Below are 15,876 nucleotides of genomic sequence, written 5' to 3' on the forward strand. Positions count from 1 at the left end.
AGATCTACAACACTGTTGAGATCAAAATAAAAGCATATCTTTTCTGAGGCGATGCACGTAGCACAACCTTTGTGGCCGCATGCTGCCAAAAAGCTCGATCAGCGGAAGTGAAACGTGCAATTGCGTCGACAAGCCGCGCCGCTGAGTTGCCAAGTGAATTTGACCATTACGTTCTGAATGGCGTCGTTGTTCACAAAATCTTCGACGTTGCGAAATGCTTGCGTATGTATTCCTCTCTAGGTGCTCATCAAACCTGTACCATCCGAGCGAAGTGAACTATGCACTCCGCGTTCCTCACCACACATGATGGCGAAATAACATGTTCAGAAACCATCGTCACTCGCTAGCGACCTATTGCTACGGCAAATCCCACAGGCAGGCACGGTACGTATAATTACAGTGCCGTTCAGTTCATACGTTTTCTGTAGCGCGCACAGAATTTGGTAAAGCATTGTTGATGCACGGTAACGGAGCCGTAATATAACCTGCCACACTACGGTTAATAATGAGGTAGCGAGCATTCGGCACTTTCCCTGGTTCGGGATAGTAGTTTGGCCTGACACCCACTTCAGTGCAGTCCATGCCCTCATCTGGTGAACATGGCACGGGCCGTACGTCCACACGTTCTATCTGTTGCTATGGTAACAAAAGAGTTGACCCTCCTCCGGGCGCTATCTTGAATCGCACAGTACGCCTCCTATAGTTCGTGGGCATTGCGAATACCTTTTTTCTGTGTTGTCAAGTCTTGGCTCTGACGCTGTCTTTGAGCCACAACCGGCGTTCTCTGGCGGACTATAAAGACCAACGCTTAAATTGTCCGTAGTTTCGCGGTGCGTTTTCAGGGGGCCAGTATATCAGCCCTCGGAATGTTCCCGGCGATGGCGTATTAATAATGGGTTGTTCCACAGTAGATTTAGTTATTTGATTGGTTTTGGTAAGAAACTGTGCGAAGAAATAAAAACAACCGCAAAAGATTTAATGCTAGCGTGTGGTTGGCGAGAGCGAGTTGTAGAATGAAATGTGTGTTACCTTTTCTGATAAAGCCTGTCTCGAGGGGCCGGAGAGGGGCAGAGCAGGGGCAAGTATCTTGCATTTATTATGCATCGATTCTGAATGCTGAGCGCGCTGGTCGCGTCCTGCGGCGATCCGCTGTGATAGCCAGTGTGCACAGTTAGTTCACTCAGTTCATGCTGTTATCTTAATGAATGATATGGATTTTTGTACCTATGCGCACGTTGGTACCATGTTCGGTTTTTTATGTAGTAGACGATCGCTTACTGCAAGATATAAGGCCAAAAAAGCTACGGACACTTTTAAAGGCGATAGTCTTTCTTGGGGAACTTAAATGCAGAAATTCTGGTCTGTCTGTCTGTCTGTCTGTCTGTCTGTCTGTCTGTCTGTCTGTCTGTCTGTCTGTCTGTCCGTCACATGGTTCAGCCACCCGGCCATAGTTTAAGCACTTGCTGAACGCCCAGTCATCTTGAACTGGTAGCTGCGTTTATACTTGTGAACATTGTCGATCGAAAATCAAATATTACGCATATCTGGGGTGCAACATCAATACGTAAGTGTTAGGTGGTGTGTTCCTTTCTAGAAAAATGCATAGATACGTAATTCTAAAGACCATAGTGTTTTCTTAGGCTGTGCTGCAAGGGCGCGGAATCGGCCGGCAGAAAATAGACGGCCGGCAAAAGACTGTCGTCTTTCGACGACATTTGCAGCGTTTTTTTTCTGTTAAATTCATTTCTATTGCAATACGGGCTTTGCTATCGGTGCTAAAGTAGGACCCTCTTTATGATTAGAGCAGCCATGGGAGCACTAACAACGTTGGCTATTCTCGCCCTAAAAATGGCATTGGCCTGGGAAGCGAGGAAATCCGGTAGCTCCTAAGCACTTGACAACAAGCAAGGTCTCCGAGGTTAGCGAGATGTAGTCCTGTTTCTCTTGGAGCAACGTCATTGTTCGCGCCATGTTTGGCTTTCGAATAGCTCCGGCGTTGTTCGTGGAGAATGTGACGGCGCGGACAATCATGGTAGCCCCATACATGGTGAATAGAAAGGCCCGACTCCGTCGCTAGCTGTGGGGTTTCCAGATTCCTGGTAAGCCCCGAATATTTCGCAGCGTGCCTAGGCAGCAGCACGGACACACGAACCCAGGATACTACAGACGAAAAAACCTGGGCCAGGGGGCGCTGCTGCACCTCTCTGAAAAGCGCTCCCTTTAAAGGAAATCTCGTTGTGCGGTCGCGGTTTGTTTACATTGTAGCGGCGTGCATTATGTCTCGCTGCGCGCGCGCGCGGGCTTTCTCTACCTCTCGTTCTCTGCTAGCGCTACGCCTGCGCTCTCCAAGGCGCTCGTGCGCGTGTTCTCTCATCGCGCTGTGCTGAACAGCAATAAGCGTGCTCTAGCTCGCGGTGCTCATGTGAGTGTGCTTGAGCGCCAACCACGTGCTGCGCTTGCTCTAGCGTTATATTTAGCTGCAGGTCGTGGTCTCGCCGGGTCAGTGGAGATGGTGTAAGCACCTCTGTCAACACACTGGGGAAGAAAGCCACCCTTTTGACGACGGTAGTGCCCAGAAAGTCGAGAAAATGAAAGGTTGAAAATAAATCAGTGCATGCTGTTTTAGAATGATGTCACTGCGTCCCCCCATGGGATACAGCATGCCACTGCGTCGATGTATGTTGTATGGCCCGAAGAATCGTTGAAAATTTTCGCTGAGAGACGCTCAAAGTGCGTTTCATTAGAGAAGAAATGTTCCGCATCTGATACTGGAGCTGTCACGTGCAGATTTTTTTGTGAACATCGCAACGAAATATTGGAAAGAGCATAGGCGCATACACTTCTCTCATAGTGTTGCCTATAGAGGATACGCGGATAAATATATACAATACCTTTTTGGTCACGGTGATTCCGACAACGGACAATTGCACCTTTGGCTGGACCATACTTCGGTACCGAAGATTTGCCTGTTGAAAAGCACGTGGATCAGTTAAATTTTGGGCGTTGCATACATCAACATCGAAGTGCACTTGGTAGGCCATTTTGCACAAAACAACCAGCCATGATTTTCACTATGTTGTGCGCCACGTTTCTTGATAAAACGACAACGAGGGAGTCCTTCTAATAACTATTTATTTACCTATTGTTTTGCTAAAACGTTTGTATCTGAGAAAAAAGACTCCTGGTGTTGTATTTTTTACTGGTTGCTTAATCATACTGCCGATTCTTTTTCCCAGGGAACCAGCAAAATCACTCTAAATACACACAGTGTATTTCTAAGAATTATTTTATTGCATCGCATGGTCATTTATGTTCTTTCTCAACAAATAAATTCATTGAACGAGTTTTTCGGAATGTCACGTGACATGTAGTGAATTTATATATAAGTGCCTCTAGTGCAGGCCTGTACTGGTTCAATAAAGTTTCCTTTGTGATTTGGGCACTTCTGCAAATTTTCTCTGGTGTGGGCAATGAGAGAATTGGGCTGAAATTAAATTTTCAATTAAATTGTACCCTACAACAGCTAAAATGGAGAAGCATGATGATGGCCAATTTACATAACCGGCGGGTTAACGACTCCTAAGAAAAAGATCGCTGCCGTGGAGAACTACAGCCGTCTTCTAAACGCTGGTCCAATGATTAGACGTAAATATTACGGAGAATCAAGGGGCTTATGCACTAAAACGAGACGGCGCTTTGCGCAGACTTTCGTTGGCAGACAAATTTTTCTAATCGCTTTGAAGATTGTAAAACGAGAAAGCGCTAGACTAACCATCTGTTCTTTTCGTATCGAAGATTATTTTTATAGCAAAGTTTGTGCAGCGCATGAAGCAAAAAACATAGTTCATTCCTTCCACATAGCAATTGGTATAAGAGGAAAGTGAAACGTGGCTTTACATAAGTAGTTTAACATCCATTGTACATGCACAGTGTAGTTTGGTGTTCGGCGCCTATAGCACCGCTTGATGCGGGTGCACCTACGATGACACCTGGTGGCACATCTCCATCCCGATCACTAACGGCAATGATCACGATTGAAAGCTGGAGTACTTAGCATAAAGCCGGACAGTGAATGCCGTGGAATGATCGCATAAACAAGCTATTATCACTGGTACTCAATATGCTCTCATGAGAAGCGTCGTCATTTCAGGAGAGAAATCACAAGGTGTGCGCTATCCAGTAACTGGATAACCTACACCTCTGCTCATGCGTACACTACGACACAACTCTTCAGGAACGTGACAGGCAGCTCGTAGCTTGAGCCGCGATTGCGTGAAGGCATTCCACTGCCCGTGGAATGTCTCTCACTGCTACAAAGCACTCACTAAAACTGTAGTGAAACGAAATAAAGTGGAAATTGGAGAGCCAGCCTCCGCTGCTTTGAGACTACCGAATCGCGTTTTGTTGGCGCTCGTTAGTGTCATGATGCAGTGTTCAACTTCAGCTCAGGAAGATGGCGACACCGCCCTACGCCACGCAAGGTCACTGTAAAAGCGAGAAGGCGTCAAAGATAGAGGGTGCGTTTGCTAAGGCTCATACATGAGCATTGGTAGTGCAGTGGTTAAAGCGCCCGACTCATGTACTCTACATGCGTTGGCGGAAGCGTACCACTTCAGAAGGCAAGGTGTGCGCTCTCCAGCATTTGGGTAAGCTACCCTTCACGTCATTCGTACACTACTACCACCAAACGCATCAGGAACGCCAATGGCATAGATCATAGCTTGAACCGCGAACGCGCGCACGCGCTCCACTGCCCGTGGCGTGTCCTACTGCAACAAAGCATTCACTGAAACTGTATTGAAGCGAAGTAGAAGAAATCGGGGGAGGCTGCCTCCGCTGTGCTGAGACTACTGAAGCACGTCCGGTCGGCGCTCGTTAGTGTCATGTTGCAGTGATTCACTTCAGCTCTCCAAGACGGTGGCATCGCCCGACGCCACCCAAGGTCACTGTGAAAGTGAGAAGGAAGAAAATAACTTTATTTTGAGTCCTGTGAGTTGGTGGGGCAGCCCGATCACCCCACCTAGGAGACGGCCAGGAGTCCTTGAACCCTGCCAGCTTCCTCGGCCCGCTGGACGGCCAAGATTTGATCCTCGAAGGCTCAGTTGAGCAGCGCGGCTTCCCAGTCTGCGCGAAGGCTGTCACTAGAGGCCGCATTCTCGTTATTGTCACTAATCCATCGCCATTCCCATATTTTTGCTCCAGAGTGGCTCTGGATTCACATTGTTTACATTTGTCCGTTTCGTATATATCCGGATACTTCATGTGCGAGAACGCAGGATTCGGACAGGTCCTAATTTGTAACAGCCGCCATTCGACAAACTGCTCTTTAGTCAATTTTGGGTGAAGTGGCGGAAATATGCCACTCTGTAACCTATAATATTTTGTGATATTGTTGTATTTGGTTATTCAGTATTCCCACTCCCACTCGACTACCGCGCCGTCACGTCCGGAGGGTGCTGGGAGGGCACTTAAGATCGCAGCTCGGTCCGTAAGCCCTCTAGCCGCGTCGCGCACCACCCCGTTGTTGCTGTGCTCCGCGAGGGCGTGTGTGGGGTGTCCATGTAATGAATATATTTCTTATACGCGCTTCACCTCCTGCAAGTAGAATGCGTAGTGCCTCCGGGGGGATACGGCCGTTGGTCAAGTTTCTTACTGCCGTTTGACAGTCGATGACTATCACAGTTGCGTTTGTCTGACCTACCGCGACCGCTATGGCTACCTCTTCAAAAGGTGCGAAAGATATAGGGCGCGTTTGCAAAGGCTCATGCATGAGCGTCGGTAGCGCAGTTAATAAAGCGCTTGGCTCATATCGTGGTGGACTGAGAGGTCGTGGGCTAGATTCCCAAGTCGTCCAAATTATGCACACTTTTTCTTCAGATTTTTTATTTGTCATCGGTTCGAGTGCATTTTACCGACGTCCCACCAGTGACGGAAATGATGTCAATGAAGTCTTGGTGGACCCCGGTATAAAACACTATCGTGTGAAAATGATCCCTTTTTGCTCAGAAAAAGATACGGTAGCCATTTAAGGCGCTATGTTACAGTGTGTATGATCGTCGATAAAACATCTGCCGTAGAAGTGTAACATTTAGTCCTGGCCCTGTTGTACAGGGTTTATATTTTATCCACAGCGAATGGTTACAAGAATTGCGTGTCCTAACAGTAGATATCTAAGTGTTCTCGTCACGCAATTTAAAATGTGGAGAACGATACTTCGCACCGTCCGCATATATCCTTTCCTCTGAATACACCAGTTCTCAAAATAAAGCTGCAAAGCTCGCATTTCAATCTATTTACGAAGATCGTACAGCTGCCACACGTTCTCGCCGACGTCATGTTTTTCGGTTTCTTGCCTCTTCAGCGCAGCTCTGTACGCTTCAGAATGACGACACATACCCCAGTCACCCTCAATGCCGGGCGGATATTCTCAATTCATAAGGAGCGAACGCACCGCTGTCTATATTCGATTATGAGAGTTCGTAAGAAAGCAAAACACCAATTAACTTTGAACTGCCGCTGCAGACATACAGGCGCAGGTGTACACACAGGCATTATGCACATAATGCTGTCGTATATTATGTATATATTGATGTCGTATGGGCAGTCATGAAGTTTCGCCCATATCTCTACGGCCGTTCCTTCCACGTAGTAAGCGACCACCACTCTCTTTGCTGGCTGACCAACTTGAAGGACCCATCTGGTCGGCTAGCACGCTGGAGCTTACGCCTTCAAGAATTTGATATGGCGGTCGTGTATAAGTCGGGACGGCAACACTCCGACGCCGATTGCTTATCCAGGTCACCGATAAAGCAAGACGATGTCCCAGAAGATGATGACATGGCGTTTGTAGGAGTAGTCGACACGGCCACGATTTCGTGTAAGCAGAAAGAAGACAGCGAGTTGCTTCCCCTTATTAATTTCTTGAATGGCCGGACATCAAGCATTCCTAGGACATTTGCAAGGAACCTGCCGTCATTGTGCTTGCGCAGTGGTGTGCTATATAAGAAGAACTTTTCTTCCAGCGGAAGCACCCACCTACTTGTCGTCCCGGCGTCCATTCGTGAAGAGGTGCTGAGAGCTTGCCACGATGAGCCGACGTCCGGCCATCTCGGATACACGCGCACATTGGCCAGAATCCAACAAAAATACTACTGGCCAAGGCTTCCAGCCATAGTAAAGCATTACGTGCGCATGTGCCTCGATTGTCAACGACGGAAATCGCCACCTTTAAAGCCAGCTGGATTGTTACAACCAGTTCAAGTGCCCACCGTGAGGACAATTTCCGACTTCGCATGCTGGAAACAATTGGGCAATAGTCGCCATGTATCTTACGCGCTACGCAGAAACAAAGGCGCTATCAAGCGGCACCGCAGTAGAACCCGCACGGTTCTTCATTGAAAACATCGTTCTGAGGCATGGTGCTCCGACAGTCATAATAACGGACAGAGGTACCGCTTTCACGGCCACGCTCCTGAAGACAGTGCTTGAGCTCAGCGGAACAGCTCATCGAAGAACTACCTCCTACCACCCACAAACCAACGGCTTAACAGAACGTCTCAACAAGACTATTGCCGACATGCTGAGTATGTACATAGACGTGGATGATAAAAATTGGAACGACATTCTACCGTACGTCACGTTCGCCTATAATACAGCTCAACAGGAGACTACGCGAAGGACGCCATTTAGTCTTCTTCATGGCCGGGAAGTGACAACGATGCTTGATGCTATGTAACTGCACGACTGCAATGATATAGACACGGACGCTGAAACTTTTACTCAACGAGCTGAAGAGGCGAGGCAGCTTGCACGCGTCCGAATATCCCGGCAGCAGAGTTACGACGCACAGCGTTATAACTTGCGACATCGATACGTCAGCTACCAACCAGGCGAGAAAGTGTGGGTCTGGAGTCCTATTCGCCGACGGGGACTTTCTGAAAAATTACTGAAGAGGTATTTTGGTCCCAACAGTGTTGTACCACGCCTAAGTGATGTGAGCGATGAGGTTATCCCGGACAGTCACTCGCCAACTCGCTAGCACAAATCGGAAATCGTGCATGTTGTACGAATGAAGCACTATTGTGCAGATTAACTTGCATTATACGTCTACTACACCGTATTTTGTAGTAGCGCATCGGGACGACGCTCTTTCTGGAGGGAGGCAAATGCCGCATCCAATCTGCACAGCGACAACAAAAAAGAGCTCGCGCAGCAAGAGAGGAAGACGAGGTTCACGCCCGATCCCTTTTAGATGCGAAGTATCTTAAGGCAGAGCTCAATCCGGTGGTGGTGGTGGTGGTGTGCGGCGTGACCACCCTTACTGCGCATGCGCATACCCTCTCCACACACCTCCTCTCCACTCACCCTCTCCAATCCCATCTCCACTTTCTCTCTCCCATTTCCTTCTCCACTTTCCCTCGCCCCTCTCCCTTTCCACTCTTCCTCTGAAACGCGGGCTAAACATGCCGGGATTCTCTAAGGTCCCTGTATTTTCAAAGGTAGCGCAAACCATTGTCCGAAAAGGAAAGGGAGAATGTCCTCCCCGCTCTCTGCGTCCCTCCTCTCTTCTTCGCCCTTTTGTGCTCCCTTATTGGACTAGGCCCGACACGTGACCAGTTCTCCTCGATGACCCCTCTGCCTCTTGCTCTGGCGCCGGAAAACGACGTCATTATTGGGCGTAGAAACACCACCGCATGTGCGCGCTGTACGTGAGCGCAGTCTTCTTATAGGTTTTTACAGTTTGCAAGACGCCATCGGCTGCAGCCAGATGCCAACTTGTTGCGCTGTTGGCTGCTCGAACAGCATTGCCAAGGGTGACAAGCTTTTTGCAGTTCCTCGTGGAAAGGAAAACCTCAAACGGCGAGCGATATGGCTCCATCTTATCGGGCGAAAGAACTTCGATTGCCAAGACGGGAGGCTTTCTGAGGTAAATCGACCACTACTAAACCCTTTCGCGTATATTTGCCATTCGAACTCTTTTAGATGGAGTTGAGGCTCGATATGCCTAAGTTAGACAAAAAAAAGCGGCGTGACATTATCGGCCACGGTTTCTGGCACACGATATTTACAGCGAAATCCTTAAGGGGCTGATATACTCCAGCGTAACGTCGACGCGCGCGCACGCTCGGCACAGTGACTCTACGCTAACAAACGTGCAGCACTCTATAGGCCAACGCGCGATGAGACTGACGCGCCCAGCGTCCGTCAACGCGCCCCGGCTGCAGCCGGCGCGAGATGCGACATGCTGCATTCCACGCCGGTGACGTTAGCCAGACTGAACTGCGTCTGTGTCTCTACGTGAAGAAGGGACGCCGAGTGCGCTCAATTGCGCATGCGTCAAGGCGACGTAGTGCGTCGCGCAAGTGGGAGTATAGAGTGCTCTGTTTTCGCGTCAACGTAACGTGACGAACGTAGCGTCGCCAACTCCCGCCGCCGCGGGCTGACGCGAACGTACGTCGGAGTATAACAGAGCCTTTAGTGTCCGCAATTTATTAATTGTTTTGCGAAAGTTTACTGCAACATTTGAGAAAAATATTTTTGCAAGATCTCTATTTTCTCGCTTAGCCCTGGCGCGCCCCGTAGATTTTACAAAATTCATTTGCCAAAAGTCGTTAAAAACTTACTCTGAGAAAGTCGGACCTGTTTTTTTTAGCGCTCATTTTTTTAGTGCTCATAAATAGAGGGTAGTGATGAGATGTGTGCGATAAAGAAATAGACATGGCAAGTAGCGTCGATTGATGAACGTAATTTACTTAGCAATATGCTGCAAAGCTGGTTGTGTGCGAATTATAATTTTAAACGTTGTTTTAAACGTATGTTTGTTCTCTAACCCTCTCATTTTTTCTCCTGAACTATATAGTTATTTGAAGCGAATGTAAGTTTTTATTCTTTGTGTTTTCGGTTTTTATATTTTTTTAATTTATCCGCATTTCTCAGTGTTACTGATATCCCGTGTTTAATAATAACTGTTATAAGACAGTTGCTGCATGTTTCTCTCTGATGCGCTTTATTATTTTGTTGTAGTTTTAAGCACTTCGGCCGTATTTTGTTAGGCAAATTGCAGAGAGTCATTGGATAATGTCTGTATATTTCAGAAAGACTTCACGGACGATCAGTTCGAACCAGTCATCCTTGCGAGAAATGGCTGCAAGAAGCTAAAGCCAAATGCGGTTCCCTCCCTATTTCTGCATCGGCCAGTCCCGAAAGAACGAAAGCCGCCCCGCAGAAGGGAAAATGAAGTTGTCCATGGTAGGGCCTTTTATATGTTACTGTGTCTAATTTAATTTTGCTGTTTACATAAATATACAATGAGCGTGCGTCGCTAACATATAGAGTGCCTCCTGCTTCCATTTTCATGAGCTATGACTCCGAATTGTTCTGCCACAAACTATGTGTCTCATTGTGACGACAAACGTTCTTGCCTGTGTGGTTACATACCGCATGCTTACAGCTTCCGCCTCGAACAAGCCGGGACCATCCACAGAGACAACCTCAAACCCTGAACCGCCGTGTGCCCCATTTCGTGAGTTGAAAGCTTACTGTGATGAGCATTCTTGCCTTTAGTCTGTGTACTTACACACCACACGCTTACAGCTGCCGGCTCGGATCAGCCAGGGCCGTCATCTGATACGACCGCAGACCCTGAACCAGCGTCCGGCCCATTTCGTAAGTGTAAATCACTGTGACAACAAACATTCTTACATCTAGACTATGTACTCACACACCTCATGCTTACAGCTGCCGTCTCAAACAAGCCAGGCCGCAGGGTGGAGACAAGTCGGCAGTCAGAAGCACCGCTTGCGCCGTCAGTGGAAGCAGCGCTTAGAAAGCGCATATCGGAGCTGGAGCTCAAACTTCAAGTAAAGGAACAACAACGGTTACTTGCTCATCGTAAAAAAAGACAATCAGCTTCACAAATGAACAATTTAGCGTCTGGACTGCAGCAGTTCTTGAACACTGATCAGATAAAAAGCCTCCATAGGAAGACGATGAGAGGCACGCCATGGACTGAGAAAACTTTGAGGAAAAGCCTGCACCTCAGGTTAACGTGCGGAAAGCAGGGCTATAAGCTTATGAGGGAAATGGGGCAGCCTCTCCCAGCAGAACGGACGTTGCAGCATCATCTCCAAAATTACAAGTTCCAGCCTGGTTTGCTTCACGACTTGATGCCAGCATTCGCTTTAAAGGTATCTTTTTTATCACGTTCCACAAATCGCTCTTATTTATTGGCTTAGTTAAGTTTAACTACGTTCAAGTTACGTGCGGTCAACATATCTGCTTTTTGTAGGTCGAACAGATGGAACCAGAAGAGCGGCAAGCGACGCTGATGAAATTCAGCTGACACCTGGAATTTCGTATGATGCGTCGTCTGGAACAGTATTTGGAGCACCAACGATGCCCATAGCTGACGGAACGTTGCCTGACGGATGTCAAGCCACGCATGCAGTTGTTTTCATGCTTGGTGGTATCCGCACCCGCTGGAAGCAAGTTGTAGCATACCATCTCACAGGCATTTCTTTTTCAGCGAAGGCAATGAAGCAGGTCATTGTAGATATAATCAATGAATGCGAAAAAATAGGCATCAGTGTGCATGTTGTCGTAACAGATATGGGGGGAGGAAATCAAGCCGTGTGGAAGCTATTTGGAATTGTTGTAGGTAAATACAGCAAACCGAAAATCTCGTGTGCTCACCCACGTGACCCTAACCGACAGCTTTATTTTATGCCAGATGTGCCCCATTTACTGAAAAATCTTCGTAACCATCTTACTCGTGGGCAAGTGATTACGTTGCCAGCAGACCTTGTCGACAAACTAAAGCTCCGTGGACGCGTGGTTTCAATCACACCAATTGAGCGCCTTGTGGAGGTGGATGCCGGCGCAGACCTTAAACTGGCACCCCACTTGAAAGCAATATGCGTACAACCAGGACATTATGAAAAATGAAGGTGGGATTAGCCTTCAGCTTGTTTAACATTGACACTGCTGCCGCATTGCGCATGCTTGTGGAAACGAAGGACGAAAAAATTTGTAGCGAAGATGCCCTGACGACGGCTTGGTTGTTGAGTCCGTTTTCAAGTGGTTTAAATTGATGTCGTCGAGGACAACAAAGCTTGCCATCAGCCACTTTAATGAAAACATGTACGAGGAGACTATCATGTTTCTCAAAGACATGATTGACCTTTTTGAGAAGATAGAAATCGGAGCTGACACCAAGAAATGTTGGAAGCCGATTCAAACAGGAATCGTGATGGCAACCACAGCTATATTGCACGTGCAGAAGCTATTTCTAGAAGATTTGGGGTTTTCATTTCTGCTGTTGAGCCGCTTCAGCACTGACGCTTTAGAAAACCTATTTTCAACTCTGAGGTCAAAAAATCCTGTTCCGAGGGGGTTAGAATTTCGCAGTTCGTTGAAAACCGCCACTCTGTCCTTGTTTTTACGACCAAGCAAGGATAGCAGTAATGGTGATGCTGACGGTTTCATGCTTGCAGGAATGTGCAGTAGTAAGCGCAAGCATGATGGGGTAGGCTCTGTACACACCCCTGATGACATGCTCGATCTGGAAGTTCTAGAGCAGGAGTCATTGACCTATCTTGCTGGGTATGTTGTTCGGTGCATCAAAAATACTTTGGCCTGCCAAGAGTGTCGAACTGCAATCTCTGACGAGGCTAATGCTTGCAAGCTTCAACAACTCAAAAGTTACACGAAAGACAAAATGACACTTGCCATTCCCTCAGCAGCAGTTTTGCAGGTTGTTGAGCTATCGGAGGCATACTTTAGGAAGAATGAATTAGACCTCCTAAACAATAAAGTTAGCATTCCAGCATTGCAAGAGAAAGTAGTGGCATCTCTATTTACTGCTAATTGTTTTCCGCCATGCCATGAATTGCCCAGAAGGATTGTGCAGTTGTTTCTGCGAACGAGGATGCATATCCTAGTAAAAAAATCCAATGCTGATGCCGAGAGCAAACGACTGGCTTCAAGAAAGTCTGGCAGCAGGAGTATAGCAGTGAGGGATGCCGTTGCAAACGTGCAATAATTTTGTTTCGTTTTAGGCTATCCTTTGTATATAGTTAAAGATGTGCAATTATTATTATCTCTTTCCAAAGATGTGCATGGATCTAATGTGCAATGACTGCTTTATTTTAATGTGCATTTTATATGTATAAAGAATTCAGAAAAAAAGTGTTTCTACCTCTGTTACGTAATTATCATGCAACGTGCAATGTTTATTCTGTTTCGATTTTTTTTTTCTTAATATGTATGTAGTTGTCATTATGAAGGAGTGCCTTTACTTTTATACAAACGCTTACAAATGTGCGATGATGTAATGTGCAATGATTGTTTTGTTTCAATGTTTTATCTCGTGTGGAAATTTGTCAACGTGAAAAAGCGTTTTAGATTTCGCTACAATAATTGTGTTTTCTTTGTTTCAACAAGTTATAAATGTGTTATCAATGCAAATTAAAAACATTTATCTGGATTTGGTGGCTTCATAACTGAAGGAGGGACCTGCTCGCTGTTCTCGCCCAATTAGTGACGAACGCGGGTAGGTGCATCCACGAGCTTACCGTTAGCCAATTAACGAAGAAAAATGCCCATGCTCTCCTGTGAACAAAAGAGTGTATTTTAGCAACAGCAATACCAGCATGACAACTCATAAACTGAGCACACTGGAACAGTCTCCAATTAAAGAGCTAGCTCCAATTATATGAGCACGAGCAGCACGCGATGGAACGAAAAAGATATTTACCCGAGGGGGCAACGGAAGCGCGTGAACGCAGTTCAAAACTGAAAAGAATGCACGCGGGGGGTATTTGGCAAATAAGTGCCTCCGCCGTGTTGTGCGTTCATAATTTGATGTAGCGTCTGCTTTTGCGACATGCGTCTTGTGAACAAATACCACGGTATCCGAAAAGAAAAACGGCAGCTGTAAAGACTTTCTAGGATTACTGCCTCTTGTTCGCATGGTGCGAGCGACGCATCTTACACTTATGACCTCAAATACAATTCCCAAATGCTAGATTTTCACGTTGTCTAAACAGGTCCCAGGTCCAGAAAGCTGTTCGCGCGTAAGGTGTCGCAATGAGATTTCTTATATATGCCGGCACCAGTGTGCGATTTGGTGCTTATAAAACGCGAAATGATGGCTAATGTACCGACCAACCGCAAACTATTTTTACTACACATCTTACGTACGAACAGCTGTGTGAATCTGCGCCCAGAAATGTCGCGTTTCTAAGCAAGGACAAGCAAGCGCTTCGACGCGCCGCATGCGGGCCGGGCGCGCCTTGCGAGTCTCGCCCAATAATGGCGGCCGGGCGAGGAGGAAACGGCGCTGAGAGGAGGAGTTTGCGCTACCTTTGAAAAATAGAGGGACCTTAGGAATTCTCTCCTGCGCAACGCCGCGATGAGCTCGAGCGCATGCGCGTCCCCTCCGCTTCTCTCTCCTCTCCCACGCTGCCCCCCTCTCGCCCGCCTGTCGACCGCGTTCCCCGCTCGCCCTGTGAGAATGAACGGCCAGGCTAGATGGAAGATACGACGCGCGTAGCGTCCCTCTTCGCGTTCCACGACGCGAGGTCGGTAGCATGCCCAACGAACGCCAACGGAACGCGATCGTGCAAGTGCTCCGGCTTCGCATCGCCTCATGGTCCCCTTTAGCGGAAGATGGTGTAATTTTTTTCTAGTGCCTCGCATAATTAAAGTGAGCTGTGCTAGATCCGACTTCTGCTGTTTCTGCGTCGTGACAATAAACACAGGGGGCAGGGGCGTAGCCAGAACTTTTTTCTGGGGGGGGGGGGGGCGATTTATCTGTACTTTATGTATGTTCGTGCGTGCGTTTGTATGTGTGCGTGTATGCATACACATGCAAAATTGAAAATTTGGGGGGTGCGTAGGGTTGAACCCCCTTAACCCCCCCCTTGCCTTCGCCCCTGACAGGCTGTCCCAAGTATCACGCAGCACGAATAAAAAAGAGCACAACTATGCATATTGTTCCCAGTATACTGTAGTAGCCACTACTATTTTTTTTTAGTTGGTGGTACTTAGTTCATTAGTCCCAGTAATGTTTTCAACTCAAGAAGTAGTCGCTAAATTATTAAAATGTAAATGAGGCATATGTAATCATGCTCAAATGACATCTAACTGCGCTATTTTCAGCAACGTACTAATTACGTGCTCATCGTTTCCCGGCTGATAAAAAAAGAGCACGAAATATGATAAGTATCGCTCCCTATTCTTGTCGGCGAAACGGCAGCGTACTCCGTGGCGGCGCACCCCGCGACCTGTGCTTTGGCAACTCCGCTGCCATTGTTCCAGGGCACCCCGAATTCGGAGCGCAGCAGGTCTTGATTACATGCCTCGTGAATCAGAACCAGGTAAGAAGCCGTGTGTTAGGAAAGATACTCGGGTTGCATGAGCAGATCTCGGCGAACAGCGACTTCTACCATGCTTGTCGCCATGACCTCGTCAACCTCACTCAGCGCCCGTCTGAAGTCCGAAGCAATGTCGTCGGCAGGAGCCGCAGACTGTAGGGGAAGGTCGTTTCTGAAAATATTGCTTTCTTTGCTCGCGGATTCATTGACTGAGATTTCGCTCAGCAGCAAATGGATGCCTCCTTCGCCGCGCATGCCTGCGCTGACAACCGAGTGTGTTGCCCGACGGCTGACGAAGCCTCTCGTTCCTGATTTCCCAAGTCAGCTCCCGATAGAGCACATCAAGGGCCAGCAGAGACGGTCCTTTTGTGTTCTGAAGTAATCTTGAACTTGGGGGTGGCATTGGCGAGCTCTACGGATGAAAAGTCATGTCGGCCTCGGTCAGCGGTCGTTTTGTGTCGCATACCAACGCTGAGTCAAAGCACATCCTGAGTCCGATGTC

General features: G+C 47.7%; 1 protein-coding gene across 1 annotated transcript in view; it reads right to left on the minus strand.

Moving 5' to 3' along the window:
• The window catches only part of LOC119381996 (uncharacterized), a 94,798-nt gene that overhangs the window by 54,399 nt on the left and 24,523 nt on the right, over positions 1-15,876 (minus strand). The window contains exon 6 of the mRNA XM_037649741.1: positions 2,892-2,966. Within this exon, the coding sequence (XP_037505669.1) occupies positions 2,892-2,966 (75 nt within the window). The remainder of the gene's footprint in view (positions 1-2,891; positions 2,967-15,876) is intronic.

This window comes from Rhipicephalus sanguineus, chromosome 2, assembly GCF_013339695.2.
Source record: "Rhipicephalus sanguineus isolate Rsan-2018 chromosome 2, BIME_Rsan_1.4, whole genome shotgun sequence".
Classification (NCBI taxonomy): Eukaryota; Metazoa; Arthropoda; class Arachnida; order Ixodida; family Ixodidae; genus Rhipicephalus; species Rhipicephalus sanguineus.